At 37.8% G+C, this 17,883-nt stretch overlaps 1 protein-coding gene across 10 annotated transcripts in view; it reads left to right on the forward strand.

The window, feature by feature from the left end:
* RBMS3 (RNA binding motif single stranded interacting protein 3) overlaps nucleotides 1–17,883 on the forward strand; it is a 1,329,481-nt gene that overhangs the window by 1,243,600 nt on the left and 67,998 nt on the right. For all 10 annotated transcript variants that reach the window (XM_045436403.1, XM_045436406.1, XM_045436409.1 and 7 more), the window contains one exon: nucleotides 12,202–12,312. In XM_045436403.1, the coding sequence (XP_045292359.1) occupies nucleotides 12,202–12,312 (111 nt within the window). The remainder of the gene's footprint in view (nucleotides 1–12,201; nucleotides 12,313–17,883) is intronic.

Below are 17,883 nucleotides of genomic sequence, written 5' to 3' on the forward strand. Positions count from 1 at the left end.
TCTGATAGCAAATAAATGCTATTAGCAAACAATAAACTTCTAGAGCTCCTGTTCTATGACGAAATCAGGTGCTGCTACCTCTGTTAACTGCGAACCACACTGCTCTGCTCTGGTGAAATATGGCCAACATTTCTGGGACCCATGCAATCATGATACCCCTGTACCACCTGGCCAGCAAAATGGGTGCCACATGCCCCCCACCCCCCCACCCCTTCTCTTGCAAATCTAAGTCTTTGCAGGTGTTTCTAATTAGTAGAAGTCACATATCTATATGTAACAGATGACATATGTAGGGTGTTTTTCCCCCAATTCTAGGTTGAAAAAGCAGGATACACTTTGTGGGAGACTATGAACATGTGGAGGGAATGTTAAAAAATAAATGTCTACAGCATGCCCTGACTGAGGGAGGTACACCACGGGAAGTAATTGGATTAATCCTCATGAGACCTGGTGAAGCATTCGACTCAGCCAGTAGCACTTGAAAGGAAGGAATAGAAACTTAGAGATATTTATGATAGAGCAGTGACAAGACTCACTATTTGTGAGTTTGTTATGCATGATGAGGGAGGAAAAGGCAAGGATGGCCTGGACTTTTCTTTATTTTTTCAAGGATCAAACGGAAGAGAAAGAACATGCTGTGGGAATCGAAAAAGAGAAAATATTCAGGATGGGTCATGGTTGTTTTGAGATGCTTGTGATTCTAGATTTAGTGAGCTGTTGGAAATTTGATTCAGGAATTCAGGAAGAGGGGCAAGACAACAAAGAGATTTTAAAAGCTTTTATTTTGGGGGCGCCTGGGTGGCTCAGTCGGTTAAGCGTCCGACTTCAGCTCAGGTCATGATCTCGCGGTCCTCGAGTTCGAGCCCCGCATCGGGCTCTGTGCTGACAGCTCGGAGCCTGGAGCCTGCTTCAGATTCTGTGTCTCCCTCTCTCTCTCTCTGTCCCTCCTCTGCTCACACGCTGTCTCTCTCTCTCAAAAATAAAAGTAATGATAAAATTTTTAAAAAACTTTAGTTTTTAACTAATTTTAAAAACTTTGATTTTACACTGGCATTTTTTGTTAATTCCATCAGGGCCTGGCAAGTAACAGTATTTTGGAATTTTATTTCTGATACCTTATTAACACTTTATGTTTATGGCATGTGTGAATATTTAGATGTTGACTCTTTATACTTTACAAGGCCTATAGCATCTCATTTAACACTTGACTGTAATAGCCATTATTCCAAACTCATTGGTGAAGCAGAAGATATTATTTGGAAAGAATAGAGATTTCAATGTGACGCTTGCCTTGAAAACATGTCATAGGAAATGAAAGGAAATTTTTTTTTGTATGGGAGATTTTATGGAGAAAAGGAGAAGCCGTGTGGAGACTATTGAGGAACTGAAACTAAATGTTACCGGCTGTTCTGTGGTTATAACAAGGAGGCGTATTAATGTTGCCAACATTATTTGAAGCTAGTTGACCCTCAAATGTGCACTGAAAAAGGATTTAACAAACTGATTAAGAAACAAACCAAAAATCTCTCCAGAAATATAAATCTCTCACAGAAATTAAAAAAAAAAAATAGAGCAAAGCTTCTCAAAAGTTTACCATGGATATGACTCACGTAAGGATCTTATGGAAATTCAGATTCTGATTCAGTGGGGGTGGGGCCAGACCTGAGAGTCCGCATTAAACTCCCAGATGATCCTACCTGATCGCAGACTATGCTTTGAGGAAGAACGTACTAGAGAATTTAAGACCAGTATTTTGCAGGTGCTGTTAATTAGCAGAAGTCATTCAACAGAAAAATCCAAAATTACTAACATAGCATTACTGTTTAGGAGAAGTGGCCATAAAATCTAAGTGGAATAAAGGACGTAACTAAGTTTCTGGCACAAAGTCCACAAGAAATAGGACACTGAAGAATAGAAACACAAAGCTGTTTTTCATCTCATCTACTGGACAACTTTATGTTTTTAACTAACATCTTGCATACCAGAGAATGTATCTTGGTTGGATGCTAATATGTAAATTTTACCTTAGGATATGGCCATTCCACTAGGTCATATTTTATCTCAGAATTATATTACAAAACATTCCATCACAGGATATATACCGACTTGGAGACATGTCAGTGACAATAGTTCTAATAGCAAGTGTACTTTAAAGGGAGTAAATTAGGTTTTTAATAGGGTCATGACTTTATACTCATATCCTTAGGTCTGGTTGCGTTGCCAGCTCTAACCAGGCAAATTCCTAAAAATGTCTTAAAGGAGAAAACAAATAGCCCAGAAATGTCCTCTGAGGGACCACAACACAAAGTACATTTTGTAGCAAATTGCAGGACGAGGAATCGCTATTCTCCTAGTAATGACAAAAATCAAAGTGCCTTGTGACATTTTTAGGCAATTTGCACTATAAACAATGGCCATAAGTAAGATAACAGCCAACTTTTCCTCTTGATTACTCCTGTGGTTTGAGAAATGATTTCCCAGGCCCACTCACCAATAGGATCCTACAAGACCTTGACAATGATTTGCAACCAGCTTTTTTTTTTTATTGTTTTTTGTTTTTGTTTTTTTTTTTTTTTTTTTTTTTTTTTGGCCTGTTTGTCAGTAAGGAGAAGATTTTAATGAGAAGCTTTATGACAGCTCCCGGTCCTGAGTGCTAGTTAAAGCGAAATAAACATTTTACCGGGACAAAAGATCGTGCCCATAAATATGCAGACATCTGCTGGGAACCCTATTTGCTTTATCATTTGGAAGAAGACTGGCCTGGAATACTGCTTCTGACGGGCATCTTAAACTCTCTGCATTTGAAAATCTACGTGGAGGTATACAAAGTGATTGGTGTACAAGTGAATAAAGCATTTCTTCTCTTATCCCATCACAAGGTCTGACAAGAATCTTGGGCAGATATATGGCTCTTAAAACAGTTTGTGGCACAGGAAAGCCCTAATAAAAGAGCTTACACTGCATTGGTGGCTGTGTGCCTTGGCTGTGATATATAAAAGAAACTTTGTAGCATTGAATCAGGTACATAGAATTCTTCCAAAGGATGGAAATCAAGTGGTGAACTCCAACATTAAATTTCCCTGAGTAGTGTGTGGCTTTTAGAACCTGGGAATTCTCATACTCAATGACAAGAACATCAAGGTGGCAGTGGTCAGACAGGGACATTTTAAAGGAAAGCGTGGATGGGTAGATTTTTAAGCACCATCCAGTTTCCAGTCAAGACGGTGCTTCTGTCTCGGGAATCCTCTTGTCCAATTTGAGCATGGAGTAGCTGTTACTGTTTTGCATCCCTTCAAAGACGTGGGAGCCTTGGCTAATAAATAAGTGCCATTCACTCATTTAGTCATTCGGCACCATTACAACCTGTTTCATGATCTCCACTGTGCTAGGCTTTGGAACCATTAGAAAATACATAAAACATCATGAATGGCACAGTTAAAACAACCCAGAGGAGAAATAAAGTATGATCATGGTCAAGGTATGTGCCAAAAGTTGTGAGAGAGGAACAAATGGCCAACAACCTGGGTCAGATGCAAGAGATGTTCCCTAGAATGTAGCATTTGGTAAGAATCTTAGAGTACGCATGCAAAGCTGCTATTAGTGCCCAGGACTTCGGGCAAAGACACCAAGGGTGAGCAAGCAAGATGGGTCAGAGGAAGATGAGTAGTTCAGTGTGGGGAGGGGAGAGGCTTCATGTGGATAGTCTTGGGGAACTAGACAGGAAATGTAAATTGGAAGCCATGTGATCTTTACAGAGTGGATGTACTATGGCAAAAAGGACGTCCTGGACCTACCTAGATGAGCCTTCGTTTGGGCTCAGATAATGTGGAAACAGAGTGGGGGGCACGTTCGCATGGGTGACCCTATTGTCCATTCAGTCTAAATGGCTTCTGTATAGGAAAAGAGGAATGGGAAATATTTTGTTTCCATCACCGAATTGCCCTATTTCCTCCTTCCCTTCTGTTACACGTTAACTTATAATCGCCATTGGCTTAACAGTACCAGTGTCCTCCACATGTGACATTCCTACTGTGAAATAGTATTTTTCAAGATGCTAACTCAGGTATAAAAATGTGAGCTAGGCTGTACTTTAGTAGAAAAGGCGGTTTGACATGATTTTCCCCGTATCACCCGTGGAACAACAACCAACAACAACAACAACAACAACAAAATCAGTTCTGCTCATCTTTAAAGGGATATGCATTTTTGTTGCTGTTGTTACCATTGTTGACATAGGAAAATGGTTAAGAGCTGTCCTCCATATGTCTAATATAATTTTCTACTATGTAATATATTTGGTGAGCAGATATGGGGGGGGGTTCTTTGTATCTTAAAAAGTAGTAAAGATGGTGAAATATACTATAATTAATAATATTGGTAAATATGATATATTTGTGGTATTTAATTTTTTCTTCTCACATCTCTTTATTTTATTTATTTTTTATTTGAGAGAGACAGAGAGCAAGCAGGGGAGAGGGGCAGAGGGAGAGAGAGAGAATCCCAAGCAGGCTCTGTGCTCAAGTGCAGAGCCCAACTTGGGACTCAATCTCATGACCCTGGAATCATGACCTGAGCCAAAATCAAGAGTCGGATGCTCAACCAACTGAGCCACCCAGGCACCCCATTTTTTCCCCTCAAGTCTCTTGAAACTAATTTTGGACCTGTATGTCTGTGTGAGGAAGGCATATAACCACAGGAGCCCTTCCTAGTGAAGACGAATGGTTTAGATTGTACCATTAGTTTTTCCACAAAGATAGTGTGGTTTTGTCATGTCTATACCACATCTCTGTGATCATGGATTTGTATGGCACACGTTTGTATGTGGTAGATGCCCCCTAGCTGAGAGCCACGCACTGATTACGTGATTGGAATAGAAGGTTGATGAATGCCAATTCACCCATTGCTGCTGAAATCATAAGAAACTCACCTAAGAGACCCAGGATCCTTCTATGCACACTTAACGTTTCCATTGGCTCAGCGACTATGATCTCTTTAAGTAAGACATCTGAAAGGAAAAGAATATGATAGCCCACCTGCATTATGAAATTCCTTTTATAATTTTAGCCAGGTGTAAATCTTTAATGATGAAGGAACTAATCGTTCTATTTCACAGTCAACAAAACCACTTGACATCAGGGCCCAAAGTCTTCAAATTTTCAACTTTCTCTCAATAATGTAGAATATTTAAAAGCCATCTTGCTCTATTAGAATTCTAAAGAAGCTTGTTGAAAACATCAAAAGTCACTGCTGAACAAATTTCTTTAGTTTAAGCATAAAACTCTAAAGAATTCAGTAAAGCATTGTTGAGAATTCTAATTATCTATATACCTGCTTCGGTAAGAAATACTTCAATGTGACATATTTATATTCTCATTCAGAATGACACTATTGTATAAATAGGTACTTAACCAATAATTGAAACCATTATTCACAGTTGAATAGGCATGGTATATAATTAGGATTCTTTTAAAGGGGACTCAATTGTAAAAAACTAATTTGGTTTTTGGTGTCTTTTAATACTACATATTTAAAAAAAACCACTTCCAATTAATGGTAACTGAATCAAAAAGCAACATGAAATTAAGAATATTTAAGAGTAGAAAAAAATCCATTTTTACAGTTAATAGATATTCTCTCATTACAAAACCTATGTACACAACTCTTTTAAATTGACTACAGAGCAATGTAAAATGCCCTACTTCCAAATATGATACCTCTAGCCCACAGCTACACATCTCTAGGAAGCAGTCCAACTATTATGCCAATTGAATTGAGTCTAACTTAAGAAAGAGAAACTCAGCTCTTGTTAGCCATATTTCCAAAATAAATAGTAGCATAAATTTGAACTCAAAAATACTCATATAGCCATTGAAAGTCACATAATAGTCTTGCCTCCTTTCATTGGTGAATTATAGGATTTGGGCAATCGATTTAGATGTCTGATCTTTCAGAAATTGGTTTATATCATAAATAAAGTCTCAGCATAAAATCTAAAGTTTGCTGTTAGTGGTAGAAAGCAGAAAGTGGATTAATACTCTTTTTCTAATTACTGCAGTTTCACAACTTCCTCATTTTGTATGCATGGTGTGTGTGTGTGTGTGTGTGTGTGTGTGTGTGTGTGTGTATAAAAGCATTCACATACATACATACATACACATTTATACCAAGGTTTCTAAATCTCAATACTAAAGATGTTTCCAGCTGGCTAATCCTTTGCTGTGGAGAGCTGTCCTGTGTGTTGTAGGATGTGACTTCAGTGGCCTCTCTACCCACTAGGTATCAATACTACCCTTCCCCAAGGTGACAACCAAAAATATCTCCCAACATTGCCAAATGTCCCTTCCAGACAATGTAAAATTTCCCTTTGTTGAGAACAACTGGTATATTCACATACACAGATACTTTTTATTTTAAAAATTCCTATTAATATGCTATGGTGACACTGGTAGAACCTTTTACAAGTTAATTTCAGATCTCATCTTTAAGGAAATGGTGGTTGATGATATTAACAAACGCACATATCGGTGAGGAAGACCATCATTTTAAAACTGAACTGCCCCTTGTGAGAACAGGTTTTCTCCAAATCTTTGGATTGCTCCATTTTGATTAGAAATCTCAAGGTAGTGTTTTAAGTATGCTTTGATTTAGAGTTCTGCTCTTATATCATTCTTCCAACCACTATTTCTGAAGCAGGCATCATATGCTTCAAACTGTAGACAGCAATAAGATAGTGGTGAACAGGCAGATGTGATGTAGGCCCTTTAGTATGACCAATCTAAATAAAAAAAAATCAGTAAATGTTAGCTATTTTTAATTCAACTGAACAATGAGTGGTGCTGATATATAATATTAATACATGAAAACTGTTTTGAGTACCTAGAGCATGCAATTCTTATTTATAAGGATTATAAAAGGTGTATAAACATGACCCTTGCCCTCTTAGATGGAAAATATTAAAAGAGAATAATAACAAAAAGGAAGCGCTTCAGTGCTAAAATGGGGTCCTGGGGCAGCATGGCTTTTGGCTTAACCATGGTTATTCACCATTTTTCCATACCTCCAACATTTGTCAGAGGTCATTTGCAAATGCTTTCACGGTTGAAGTCCTGTCTACCAGCTTCACCACAGCTTTTTGGGGTTCAGACATAATTGTTTGAAAAGTCAGACTGCTCCCTCCAAGCCAGTTGAAATGTATCAAGATAGTTGAAGATTAATGAGTGTTCTAAAGATGGAGGCCTTTCCTGCTCCCTTTTTGTTTTCTTTATGCAGCAGCCTTTCTTAAACCATGCCAAGCACCTGCCAAAAGAAAGGAAGGAAGGAAGGAAGGAAGGAAGGAAGGAAGGAAGGAAGGAAGGAAGAAAGAAAGGAAGGAAATAATAAAAAGAAACAATAACAAGAAAAACATGACAACATAAACAGATGAAAATATTAAACATCTGTACATATACTATAAGGAATGTTGGGGTGCCTGGGTGGCTCATTCAGTTGAGTATCCGACTTCGGCTCAGGTCATGGTCTCACCATTTGGGAGTTCAAGCCCCGCGTCAGGCTCTGTGCTGACAGCAAAGAGCCTAGAGCCTGTTTCAGATTCTGTGTCTCCCTCTCTTTCTGCCCCTCCCCCACTCGTGTTCTGTCTCTGTCTCTCTCAAAAATGAATAAACACTAAAAAAATAAATAAAAAAAGGAATGTTGCACACCAACATTGCAGGACACTCCAATTGGGTAGCTTTTCCCCCAAGTTAAATGATATACCTTCATGCTATTTATATTATGAAATTATTGTTGCTAACCATTTTCCTTGTGGGCTCGTATTATTCGCCGCACTCCATTTTACATGTGCTAAAATAGGGTTGGTGGACATAGAATTGACTGCATATTTATTCTAGAAATATTGGAAACTGACAGAGAAGCAGAAAACATACAGATGAGAAAGAAGATAAGTGACCTTAAACCATGGTTTTTAAAGTCATGTTGAAGGATTACTATTAAAAAGCCTTAGGGTTTTGCACAAGTCACTATAGGAAAAGAGTGTGCAATGGACCACCAACAGTTCGACCTAAGGCTTCTAGACATGAGAAAGAGAAAAAAAGAGAGCGGTATTTCTTTTCTTTCCTTTTCTTTTTTGTCACTTACATGATTCGAATAGTTTTCTTACCTTTTACATTATTATGACTTCGAACTCAAGGCTTACTAAGGTTGCAAATAGGGTAAATTCTCAAATATGCTACAGCGTAAGCCACACTGGTCAAATGGAGACGTGCCAGGTCATCAGGATTAGACTTGAATTATTCAGACAGTGGCCCCATTGCAGCTCATCAAAAATTCGGGCTTGACCTTTTTGCATTTTTAAGTAAGATATAATGTTATTATGGCTATAGTCATGCCCTATCGCAACATTGGTATCAAGCAAATAATCGGGTAACAGTACAAATAAAATAAAACCACGTGTCTATACCTAAGACATTGTATCTATGACATCTATGACATCGGCCTATACAGTAGCAGTTTATAGGCAAGAGCACACTTCTCAAATTTCAGGGGACACCAGAAGCCACTGGAAAGCTTGTGGAAACACAGATTTCAAGACCCGAAAGCTCAGAGATTCTGATTCCAGTTCTCGGTCTGCTCGTGCTGCCAGGCCACGGATCACCCTTGACGTGGCACTGGTCTAGAACACTAACACTCACAGGTGTATTCATAGAGGTAACTCTTCTCCTTGCCCTCCGTGTTCTGCCCTGAGTATAGCCCACTGTGTGTGCTCTTGAGGGGGGAGAGCTTGCACATGTTCCCCTGATTTCACACCGATCCTGTAAGTCAGTTGAGAAATTCAAATACTCATGAACTCTCCAACACTTAACATTTCCTTAAACTATTGGCGGAAGGCTCACAACACAGATGCTTTTCTGGCCTCAGTTCAGATACGTTTACTCTACATCAATGATCTTTGGGAACTTTGTCCAAATTACTGCTGAAATTGTTTATTTCAGAACTAGGGCGACCAGATCCACCCCACATCTCTTGAGTGTGAACAGCTTTGTTTTTGCAGAGACACTGGCTACAATAGACCAGACATTCCCATCAGCTGTTTGGTCATTGTGCTTTTTACTGGAATTATAGCATGTTACAGTATTTTTCTCTGCAGCTTAAACATTGAACAAACCCAGACATCCGGAGATGCTAAAATGAAAAATCTGTTTCCTCTTGCTTTGCCATTTGCCAAGTGAACTCTGTCAGATAGCACATTCTATACATTTGGAGTAAACGAAATTACTCTTAATGTGTTGGCAACATCTGTCACAAAACCCTCTTCAATCTATGGCTTAAATGCATTGGATAAGAATGGATGTGACAGTATATTCAATGAGGCACTGTTACGATTGGGGGCACTAGCTTTGCCTTAAGAAACATAAGGGTTTTTTGTTCTTTTTTCTTTCTCTCTTCCTTGTTTTGTTTTGTTTTCTTTTGTTTAATGCCCTGCACAACACAGAGGAGATTCTGTAATCTTTGATGAGCAAAGTGGCTCTCAAACACCTGTCTTGATTATAGATAACCTGTACTTCAAACCCTCTAAGTTGTCTGTCCCCAGTAAAGTCTCTCCAAGGGGTTCCTGTCTCCTACTTCTGATTTACCCACTGATTGTAAATTTCTTTCATCCCTTGAAACTATTAAGGAATCTATGTTCTTAATAATTTGCAGGAATCCTTTCTTCATTGAACATGTTTACTGAATATGAACAAGAATGCATGTTCATACATGTCCTTCCCCAAGAATCCTTATTTTGTTGTTCATTTATTTGCAATAAATGGCCTGGTTAGGAAAGGAATGTTTCCCTTAATTGTTTTCCACTTTATGCCTACTGCTGCTATTTACAATTCCAAATTATGAGAAATCTCTTCCTACTCTTCCCTTTGATTGTCAGTTTCTGGTTTGTCCACAGAAGCAACACTCACTCTGTGTCATCTGTAATCAAATGAGTCCCCAAACACTTGATGAGAAAGGATTCTGAGGAGTCCAGACAATCCTTCCTAAATTAATTCCAAATGCAGGCAGTTCAGTCCTCCTATTCTTTTCATGCATGGATTTTGATTCCTCTGTCATATGCTTACATATCTCATTTGCATACTGCCTCCCAAACAAAGACTAAAGTCTACCTCTTGCCCCACTGGAGAATGAGCTCGCCTCTAGGGCACAGAGAAGGCAGTTTTTCCGCCCAACACAATTTGTTCTTTATCTCTGATTTATGACGAACAATCCTTTATGTAGCTACAGCAAGCTGATGACAATTGAGGGGTTTCTGGGATGGTGGCAGTTTAGCTGCTGGAACTTCTAGGGGCAATATTCTAAGAAGGTAGTCTAAGTTTCAAGTTCGGGAACAGTATTGAAGTCTTGCACCTGCTAAGGATTAGAATCTTGTGAAAAATGCCACTTCTTGCTTGAAAAACAATGCTTTAGGACTTTGTCTTTGCTCTGAGGTTTTTCTATAGTTTATCCCTAAGTGATTTAAGAAGGAGCAGGTTCTTCTTAAAGTGTTTACTGCTGGTCTAGCACAACAAATACTGGAAATAAGGGCCAGAATTTTTGTTGTTGTTGTTTTCTAAGGAAAAAGCAAGGTGGTTTTGTTTAAAGAAATTCAGGCAGCAGGAAGAAAAAGAAAAATTAAGTAAAAGCTTATCTTATTATGTCTCTTAATTCAAGAAGCGTACCGATGAATGACAGTTCATGGATGCACCAAAACAAAACAACAAAAATGAACAGGATGTGTATTTGTAAGCTACAGACCTATAAAATAACATATTTTTTCTGATTGATGCTAGCTCGTGTGCAAATGTCCTTGTAAATGATGTTGGCTCTGAAAATCAAGCATTTCCAACTATTTGGCTCAATTTCTGTCCTCCCTCCATATTAACGAAGGGGAGCCCATAAAGGAAGGATGAGTGAGAACCTGATCTTTTAACAGATACAGTCAGGAAATTAGATTTGGATAATAAATACCATGAGGAATTGATCATCCTGAGGAAACGTTCTAAGAAACATTTGCTTGTGGGTAATTTGGGAACTGAGATCCTGCCATCTACATGAATCTGTCCTCGTTTTAGTTTTTCAAAATGTTCACTTATATGGGGGGAAAAACGTCACATAGTGAGAAAAATGTTTACAGAAAAAAAAGATAGCATTCAGATACATGTTCATTTTATTACCACTAGGTATTTAAATGAGTTGCCATACCATGAGCTTCTATCTGTGTTACCATCTTTAAAATACACCTTTGAAATCCCAAAGATTCTATCCAGCCCTAGCTTTTCAATTAAAAAAAATATATTGTTTTGTTCTCCAGGCTAGTCAATTAAGGTAGAGTAAGTAGGATGAAGAAAGGAAAGGGCTTGCCCTTTGCTCTACTGTCTACGTGCAACTTTGTATATGAACAGAAGTTTTTAAAAATGTCTGTTACATTTTGCATTCCCAACAGTTATAATAAATCAAAAAGCATATTCTAGAAGTAGGCCTTTCCTAACACCTTATGAAAAGCTTGACCTGTTTTTTCCACTAATATTTTAGCAGCCTTGCATTTGACCAGCATTTAACAGAGTTCAGTATTCTGTCTTGTTTCAAAAGCACAGACAGAAAGTAGGTCAAAGATTAGGAGGAAAAAACATGGAAAATAGTCGGTCTAATTTTTATATCGTTTATGTTAGATTTTAATCTGTCTTTCAAAGAGATCCTGTCAAGAGACTCATCTGAGCCAGCATTATTCTCCTCGTAGTAGATTGTATAGAGGTGATCAATAATTAACCATATAAATCATGGATAAAGGCATCAGCCAAAAGTTACTCTTATTCAGTATCAAGAGAAACTAGATAATCTCCATAGTATTAATATTTTTCAGTTAGAAAAGTTTGTATTTAGAACAATGAAAGAAGATACATATGGTATCTTGTAACATTCTATATTCAGTGTTAGAATTGTAAATGATAAATATTTTAGACACATATAGATGTGAGGAAAAGGAGGTCAGTAGTGCTGTCTATTTAGACAAGCACAAACTGACACGGGTGGATGTAAAAATCATACATGCTTGAGCTTAGCCTTTTCATTAAAAAGCAAGCGCATTTGATGTTGAGACAGTTCGCTGTGTTCATTTTTTTTTTTAAGTTTCCTTCCTTGTGGAACCTGTTTTCAGATGGACATTGTGTGTGCTTGTAGGGTGCTGTGATTACGCCGACAATGGACCATCCTATGTCAATGCAGGCAGCAAACATGATGGGCCCCCTGACACAACAGATGAATCATCTTTCATTGGGCACAACAGGAACGGTGAGTGGAAGAGTTGGTTTTGTTTTGTTTTCTTGGACTTCTTCAATAAGACGCAATGCTGTCTGTTGTTACTGGCATTATCGGTAACACTGGCTCTGTGCCGTTGACTAACACACATTTCAGGTTCCATTATGAATAAGCTGCCTGGTGCATGCGTATTCAGCATAAGGACACACTTATTCATGTTGACAAGGCTGAAGTTTCCACTGTGTTGCATTGAAATTTGAGTTACTTCTTGTTCATATGACACAGTGTACCAGGCATAATGTCTGTCTGTGGAAAGGTGTCTCTGTGTAATGCACCTGCAAATCTAGAACTTGTAACATAATACACTTGAGCCTGGTTTTCTTTTCCCAGATGCTTACCACTTCAGCTAATGTATCATTCCCCGGTCATTCATAAGTCAGGGGCCAACCTTGACTATGACTAATACATAGAGCTTGTTAATTTACTTTCAGTGTTTAAATCAATGAAAAGTAATTGAGAACCTGCCATGATCCTGTTCTTTTCATCTTTGTTTTGAATATGTAGACATACATGATGTTGAAAAAAAGGAAGGGATTCTAATGTTCTTGATCTTTTTTAATAGGTTGGGATATTTTTGACTACCCATTATTTTCCTTAGGGAACTAAAGTATATAAAAAAATGCTCATTACAGCCTTGATTTATATCAACCAGGCATTTGAAACAATAAACAAAATTTTATTTGATTTTTAAAAAATCTGTTCAAAGGCAACTCCCCGAATGGCGAAGAGGGAAAATGTCTAATACAACCTGGAATACTACAATTTGGTTAAATATCATTTTAGATAATAATGGAAAACATCAAAGTCAATCTCTCATGTGACACTATTGGTTTATTTTTTACAAACGTTAGTGCAGATAATTTTTTCATTTTTTAAAGATGTAGAAATTTTTTTAATCTTTTTTTTTTTTTTTTCTGTCATTGAGGCAGCTTAATTCTTATAGAAAGAGCACTGGACCAGGATTTGGGAGTACTGAATTCAAACCTTGATGGAGCACTGTTCTTTCACTCTGTCTTTGGGGAAATAATCTCTTCCAGTCTCAATTTCCCTCTCCATCTGGCTAAAGTACTGAGCATAGTGATATATGGGGGCTCTTTGACTATGTGCCTCAGTGACTTTAAGTCCATGTCTTCTAGTCACCACTTCTGTGACTCTTCTCAGTTATGCTGGCCTCACCTCCAAATATCTATGCACACTGGCCATATTTGGGAAATGGTACCTTAAAGCAATGGCTTCCTTGTCACATAGATGTGTTGACTCATAGGCTTTTTGGAATGTAAGAAGTTTCTGACATGTCCACTGAGCCCACAAAAATTTGCTCTAAATAGGAAGAAAGTCCATATACCTAAAGGAAAGCGTCACATTGTTTCAATAAAGACATTCAGTTTTATTAGCGTAAACAAAGTACCTATCTTGAAGACTTCAGCTGCTGAACTTCTAAAAAGCAGTTGATGATACCTTACCTGTCTGAAGGCAGTCGTTGGATCAAATAATTTCTCAGGTCTCTGACCTAGGCTTTCAAATGTCATGCCTGAGACTACATTTAACTCTACATTGTCGTACAGCTCATTTTCATCAGGGAGATATTTTTTAGTAAGGTGTAAGTGTTATTTGTACTCACTTGGCTCATTTACTAACAAAGCAATTTCCAAGTTTATTGGGAGAAACTGAAGTTTATCATGTCCGCCCTGTTGACTTCCCTTCATATCAGCCTTCCTCTCCTTGAAAGCATAAATTCTGAACAAGTGAAGTAATGCACTCTTACTATATTGAACGACAGTCTAAGGTCTGGTAAAAGAGTGAATTATAACACAAAGTACACAAACACTGTATAAACCCTACTCATTTGAATTAAAAGCAAAACCAGCTGAGTTGCTGAAGTTCACATTTGCCAACTAGAAAAAATATAAGAGCTACGTTAATTGAGAATATGACTGAATCCTTTAGAGAATTGAAAAATAAGCTAAAATATGTAGAATAGATTCAGAATTACAATAGTTGCTGATTCAATAACATATATTAAGTATGATTCGTATTTGAGCATTTTCAACAAGAACACATTCATATGAGATCATAATTTTTGCCCAGCTAGTAATAGCCAAATTACTTAATAATAATATATACTCCCTCCCTTTCTTCGAGAGCAGAAGTTTTAAGCAGTGGCTTATTTTGAACACTACATTTCTTCTAGTTTTGTTTTTTATTTCGTTCTTTTCCCCCTTCACGTTTATACTAAATCATGCTTAGGTACATCATAAACTTTGTGTAAACAGATATTTTGTCAAGGGTTAAAATTCCATAAGGCTCTAGAAAAGCAGAGAGAAAACATTACTATTCTGTTGATGTTTAGTGTCCAGAATACTGTTATACTCTTTTCTCAAACTATCAGTCTTATACTTGGATATGCTGTCGTAGATTCCTTTCATCTGAATTTTTGATTGGCATTTGTAGTGGATATTATGCAATTGAAATTCTTTTTTTTTTTTAATTGGTTCTTTTAGTCAAATTTCTCCACCTTACTGCATCTTTTCAGTTGTTTTATCTACTGCTCGGAAGGTAGGCTGGTGTCACGGAAAGAACAGTGAGCATTGGAGGTAAACTTGAGTTCAAAGCCTGGCTCTGCCCCTTACTAGCTATGCATGTTAGGTTTCTTAACCTCTCTGAACTTTTATTTCCTCTTTTGTCAGGGGGGAAAATAGTATTTACATCGCAGTGGTGTTGTGAGCATTAAGTGGGATGATATATGTAATATACCTAATACAGTGTGGTACCCACTAGATGCTTATCAAATGAGCTGCCTTTACCCCACTATCTCCGGTGGCTTCGTAACGTGGGAATTTAGTCCAAGTCACCAGAAGGGGGTAGAACACCACCAAGGCCATAGAACAACTCTCTGGCCTGCTCTATTTCATTTGGCACCACTTAGTTCTTTCGAGTTTCTATTCCTTAGCTTCTAATTCTTTCAGGGTTGTAAACCCAAAAGTCCAGAGAAACCAACTAGGTCACATGAATGAATAAAGTTGACTAAGTTCAAGCAAGAAACCCTAGAAATATATAATCAAATTTGGTCTATACTTATTCTTGTCACAGCCATAGTCATGCAATATAAATACACATTATATTGAAGAGTATATTTTAAATTAGAGATATTTTCATGCAATGATGACATCATCTCCGCCTGAGTATTAGAGGAGTCAGTCGTAGGGAGAGGGGGTACCTTGGCAGCCTGGGACACAGATGCCTTGTCTAAAAGGGCAGCCCCTGCTCAACTCTAGACAGTTATTGCTACATGGACATCAGGACCGAAGGTGGCCTCACCTTCCAGTTTTTTAAGATTAAGCTAAGTATTTGCATTTTAACAGAAAATCTCCCTATATTTGAATATCAGACCAGTTCGTCCTAAGTCCTCTTAGTTTGTGACTTCTGCCCACTGTTTTCCTCATTCTCTCTGACGTCTCTGGCCACTGCTGCTTCTTTTCTTTCACAAGATGCTGAGCCAGGGTTTCATTTTTAACTTCTCATTCAAACATGATTTCCTTAAGCAAGCTCATCCACTTTCTTGGTTTTGAACTCTGCCTTCTATGCTGAAAATCCCTAAATCTGAGTCCTCAATGCTAACCTCATCTTAGACTTCTAAAATCATTTAACCAACAACTTGCCAAGTATCTCCATGTAAATCTCCTTCTGACATCTCAAAGTCGGTACAACCCAAACTAATTTCATGAGTTTCCCTGAACTTCCTTTCCACTGACCCTCTTCCTTTTATGGGTTTCTGCTCCTTATTCCTTCTCAAGCTAATCCCATGACCCAGGCAGTCAAGTGCTGCACTTAGGACTCAGTCTAGGTTCTTTCCTTTTCCCTCACCACCATTTACAACTTCTAAAGATTCACCAATTCTGTCCCATAGACGTCTGTCAAATACATCCGCTCCCCCACATTTGTGGAGTCTCTACCTCCCTAGTTTGCTCCAATCCATTTTCTACCATGTTGCCACAAGCAATCTAAGATTATCTGACCAATGTTTCTGTCCTACCTGTAACTTTTCAGAGTCTTTCAGATGTTCTGAGCTCACTGAAACTCTGCAAAACGAGGTGTGAGCAGTAACAACTCAAGATAAAGATAGGAACCTCAGTGGCAGAAGCAGAGAGAGATCCAGCGAATAATCCAAAGTAGGCAGGGATCAGGGTTGATGGAAATTGGAGCTAGATTAGAAATTTCTATTTCTAGAATGGGAGCCTTAGGCCATAGGTCATGTTCCACTTTTCTCTCTGAGATCCCTGAGGTAAAGAAGTATTTTTTACCTTCACAAAATTCGATATATTTGACTCCCCCATCACCCCCAATTTTAAAATGGATACCATGTAGTTTATTTAACTTATCTCTACCATTTGCCACCTCAAATGGCTCTCTACCCATTTTTAAGCTAGACAGAATCTGCAGGCCTTTAAAGAAACGAACTGTATGCAAGCAGTGTAACTTTTATCCAAGGCTCTGATGACCTTGAAGAATTCTCTAGCTTTTCTGCTTTTGTTTATTTTTTGTCACAGGATTCCCTCTATAGAACCAAAGCACTGTTATCCATAATTTCTTATCAGTCTATTGTAAGCTTTCGCAGAAACCTCTGGGGATTTTACTGTGTTATGAGAACCTCCAAATTGCATGACAATCTTGTTTTACAAGTTTCTTATCTCCTTTTCATTTGTTCAGTTGGTGGTCACCAGTGGCTTCCAATGTCACCAGAATCTATTCAGAGAAATAAAAAGTTTTTGTTCTGCAGGCTCCTTATCTGCAGTTGTGTTTGTGCTCGCCAAACCACTGGTGATTTGTGAGGTCACTGGTTTCCCATGGTGTCACCGTAGCCACTCACAAAGATAATCTTCTAATTGTAGTCCATTATTCACCATAGTTCTCTACATTTTTCAGTCACACCATTTCATTCTTACTGCTGTCAAATTCTAATGGTCTCAGGTGAAAATCCTGAATTATTCATTTTGCTTAGAGATTGTCTTTCTTTAAGTACTAGCTATGAACAGGAGTAATAAGGCTGACAGTGATAAAAAGCAACACACACTATTAGGTGGGCTCAGAATTAGGAAATAGTATTATAAATTCATAAGTGGTAGTGAGTATACTTGCCGGGAAAGTATCGATTAATTAAAAAATGGTCAGATACAAGAAAGAAAATACAGATAAAAGCAAGTGGTTTTAAAAATTTGTTTTAGTCTTAGCATATGATAGATGCACTCTAATGGTAGTCTTAGAAACAATAAATATGCATTCAGTGAAGGTCAAATATTGTGAAAGTTTATTTGCAAATATTAAGCTTTTACTATTTATAAAAAATGGATTCTGAATTCAAATACATTAGCAACAGAATACAAAAGCCCCAATAGATAAAATGCCAAATAACATGAATAGGGTAATGAAGGAAGAAACAGGATGCCAAAAAGCATATGAAAAAATAGTTATTAAAGACACAGTGAGTTAATCAAATATTCAAATGGACCCATACACATAACCCGTTAAATGATGTTACCAACATAA

Source organism: Leopardus geoffroyi, chromosome C2, assembly GCF_018350155.1.
Source record: "Leopardus geoffroyi isolate Oge1 chromosome C2, O.geoffroyi_Oge1_pat1.0, whole genome shotgun sequence".
Lineage (NCBI taxonomy): Eukaryota > Metazoa > Chordata > Mammalia > Carnivora > Felidae > Leopardus > Leopardus geoffroyi.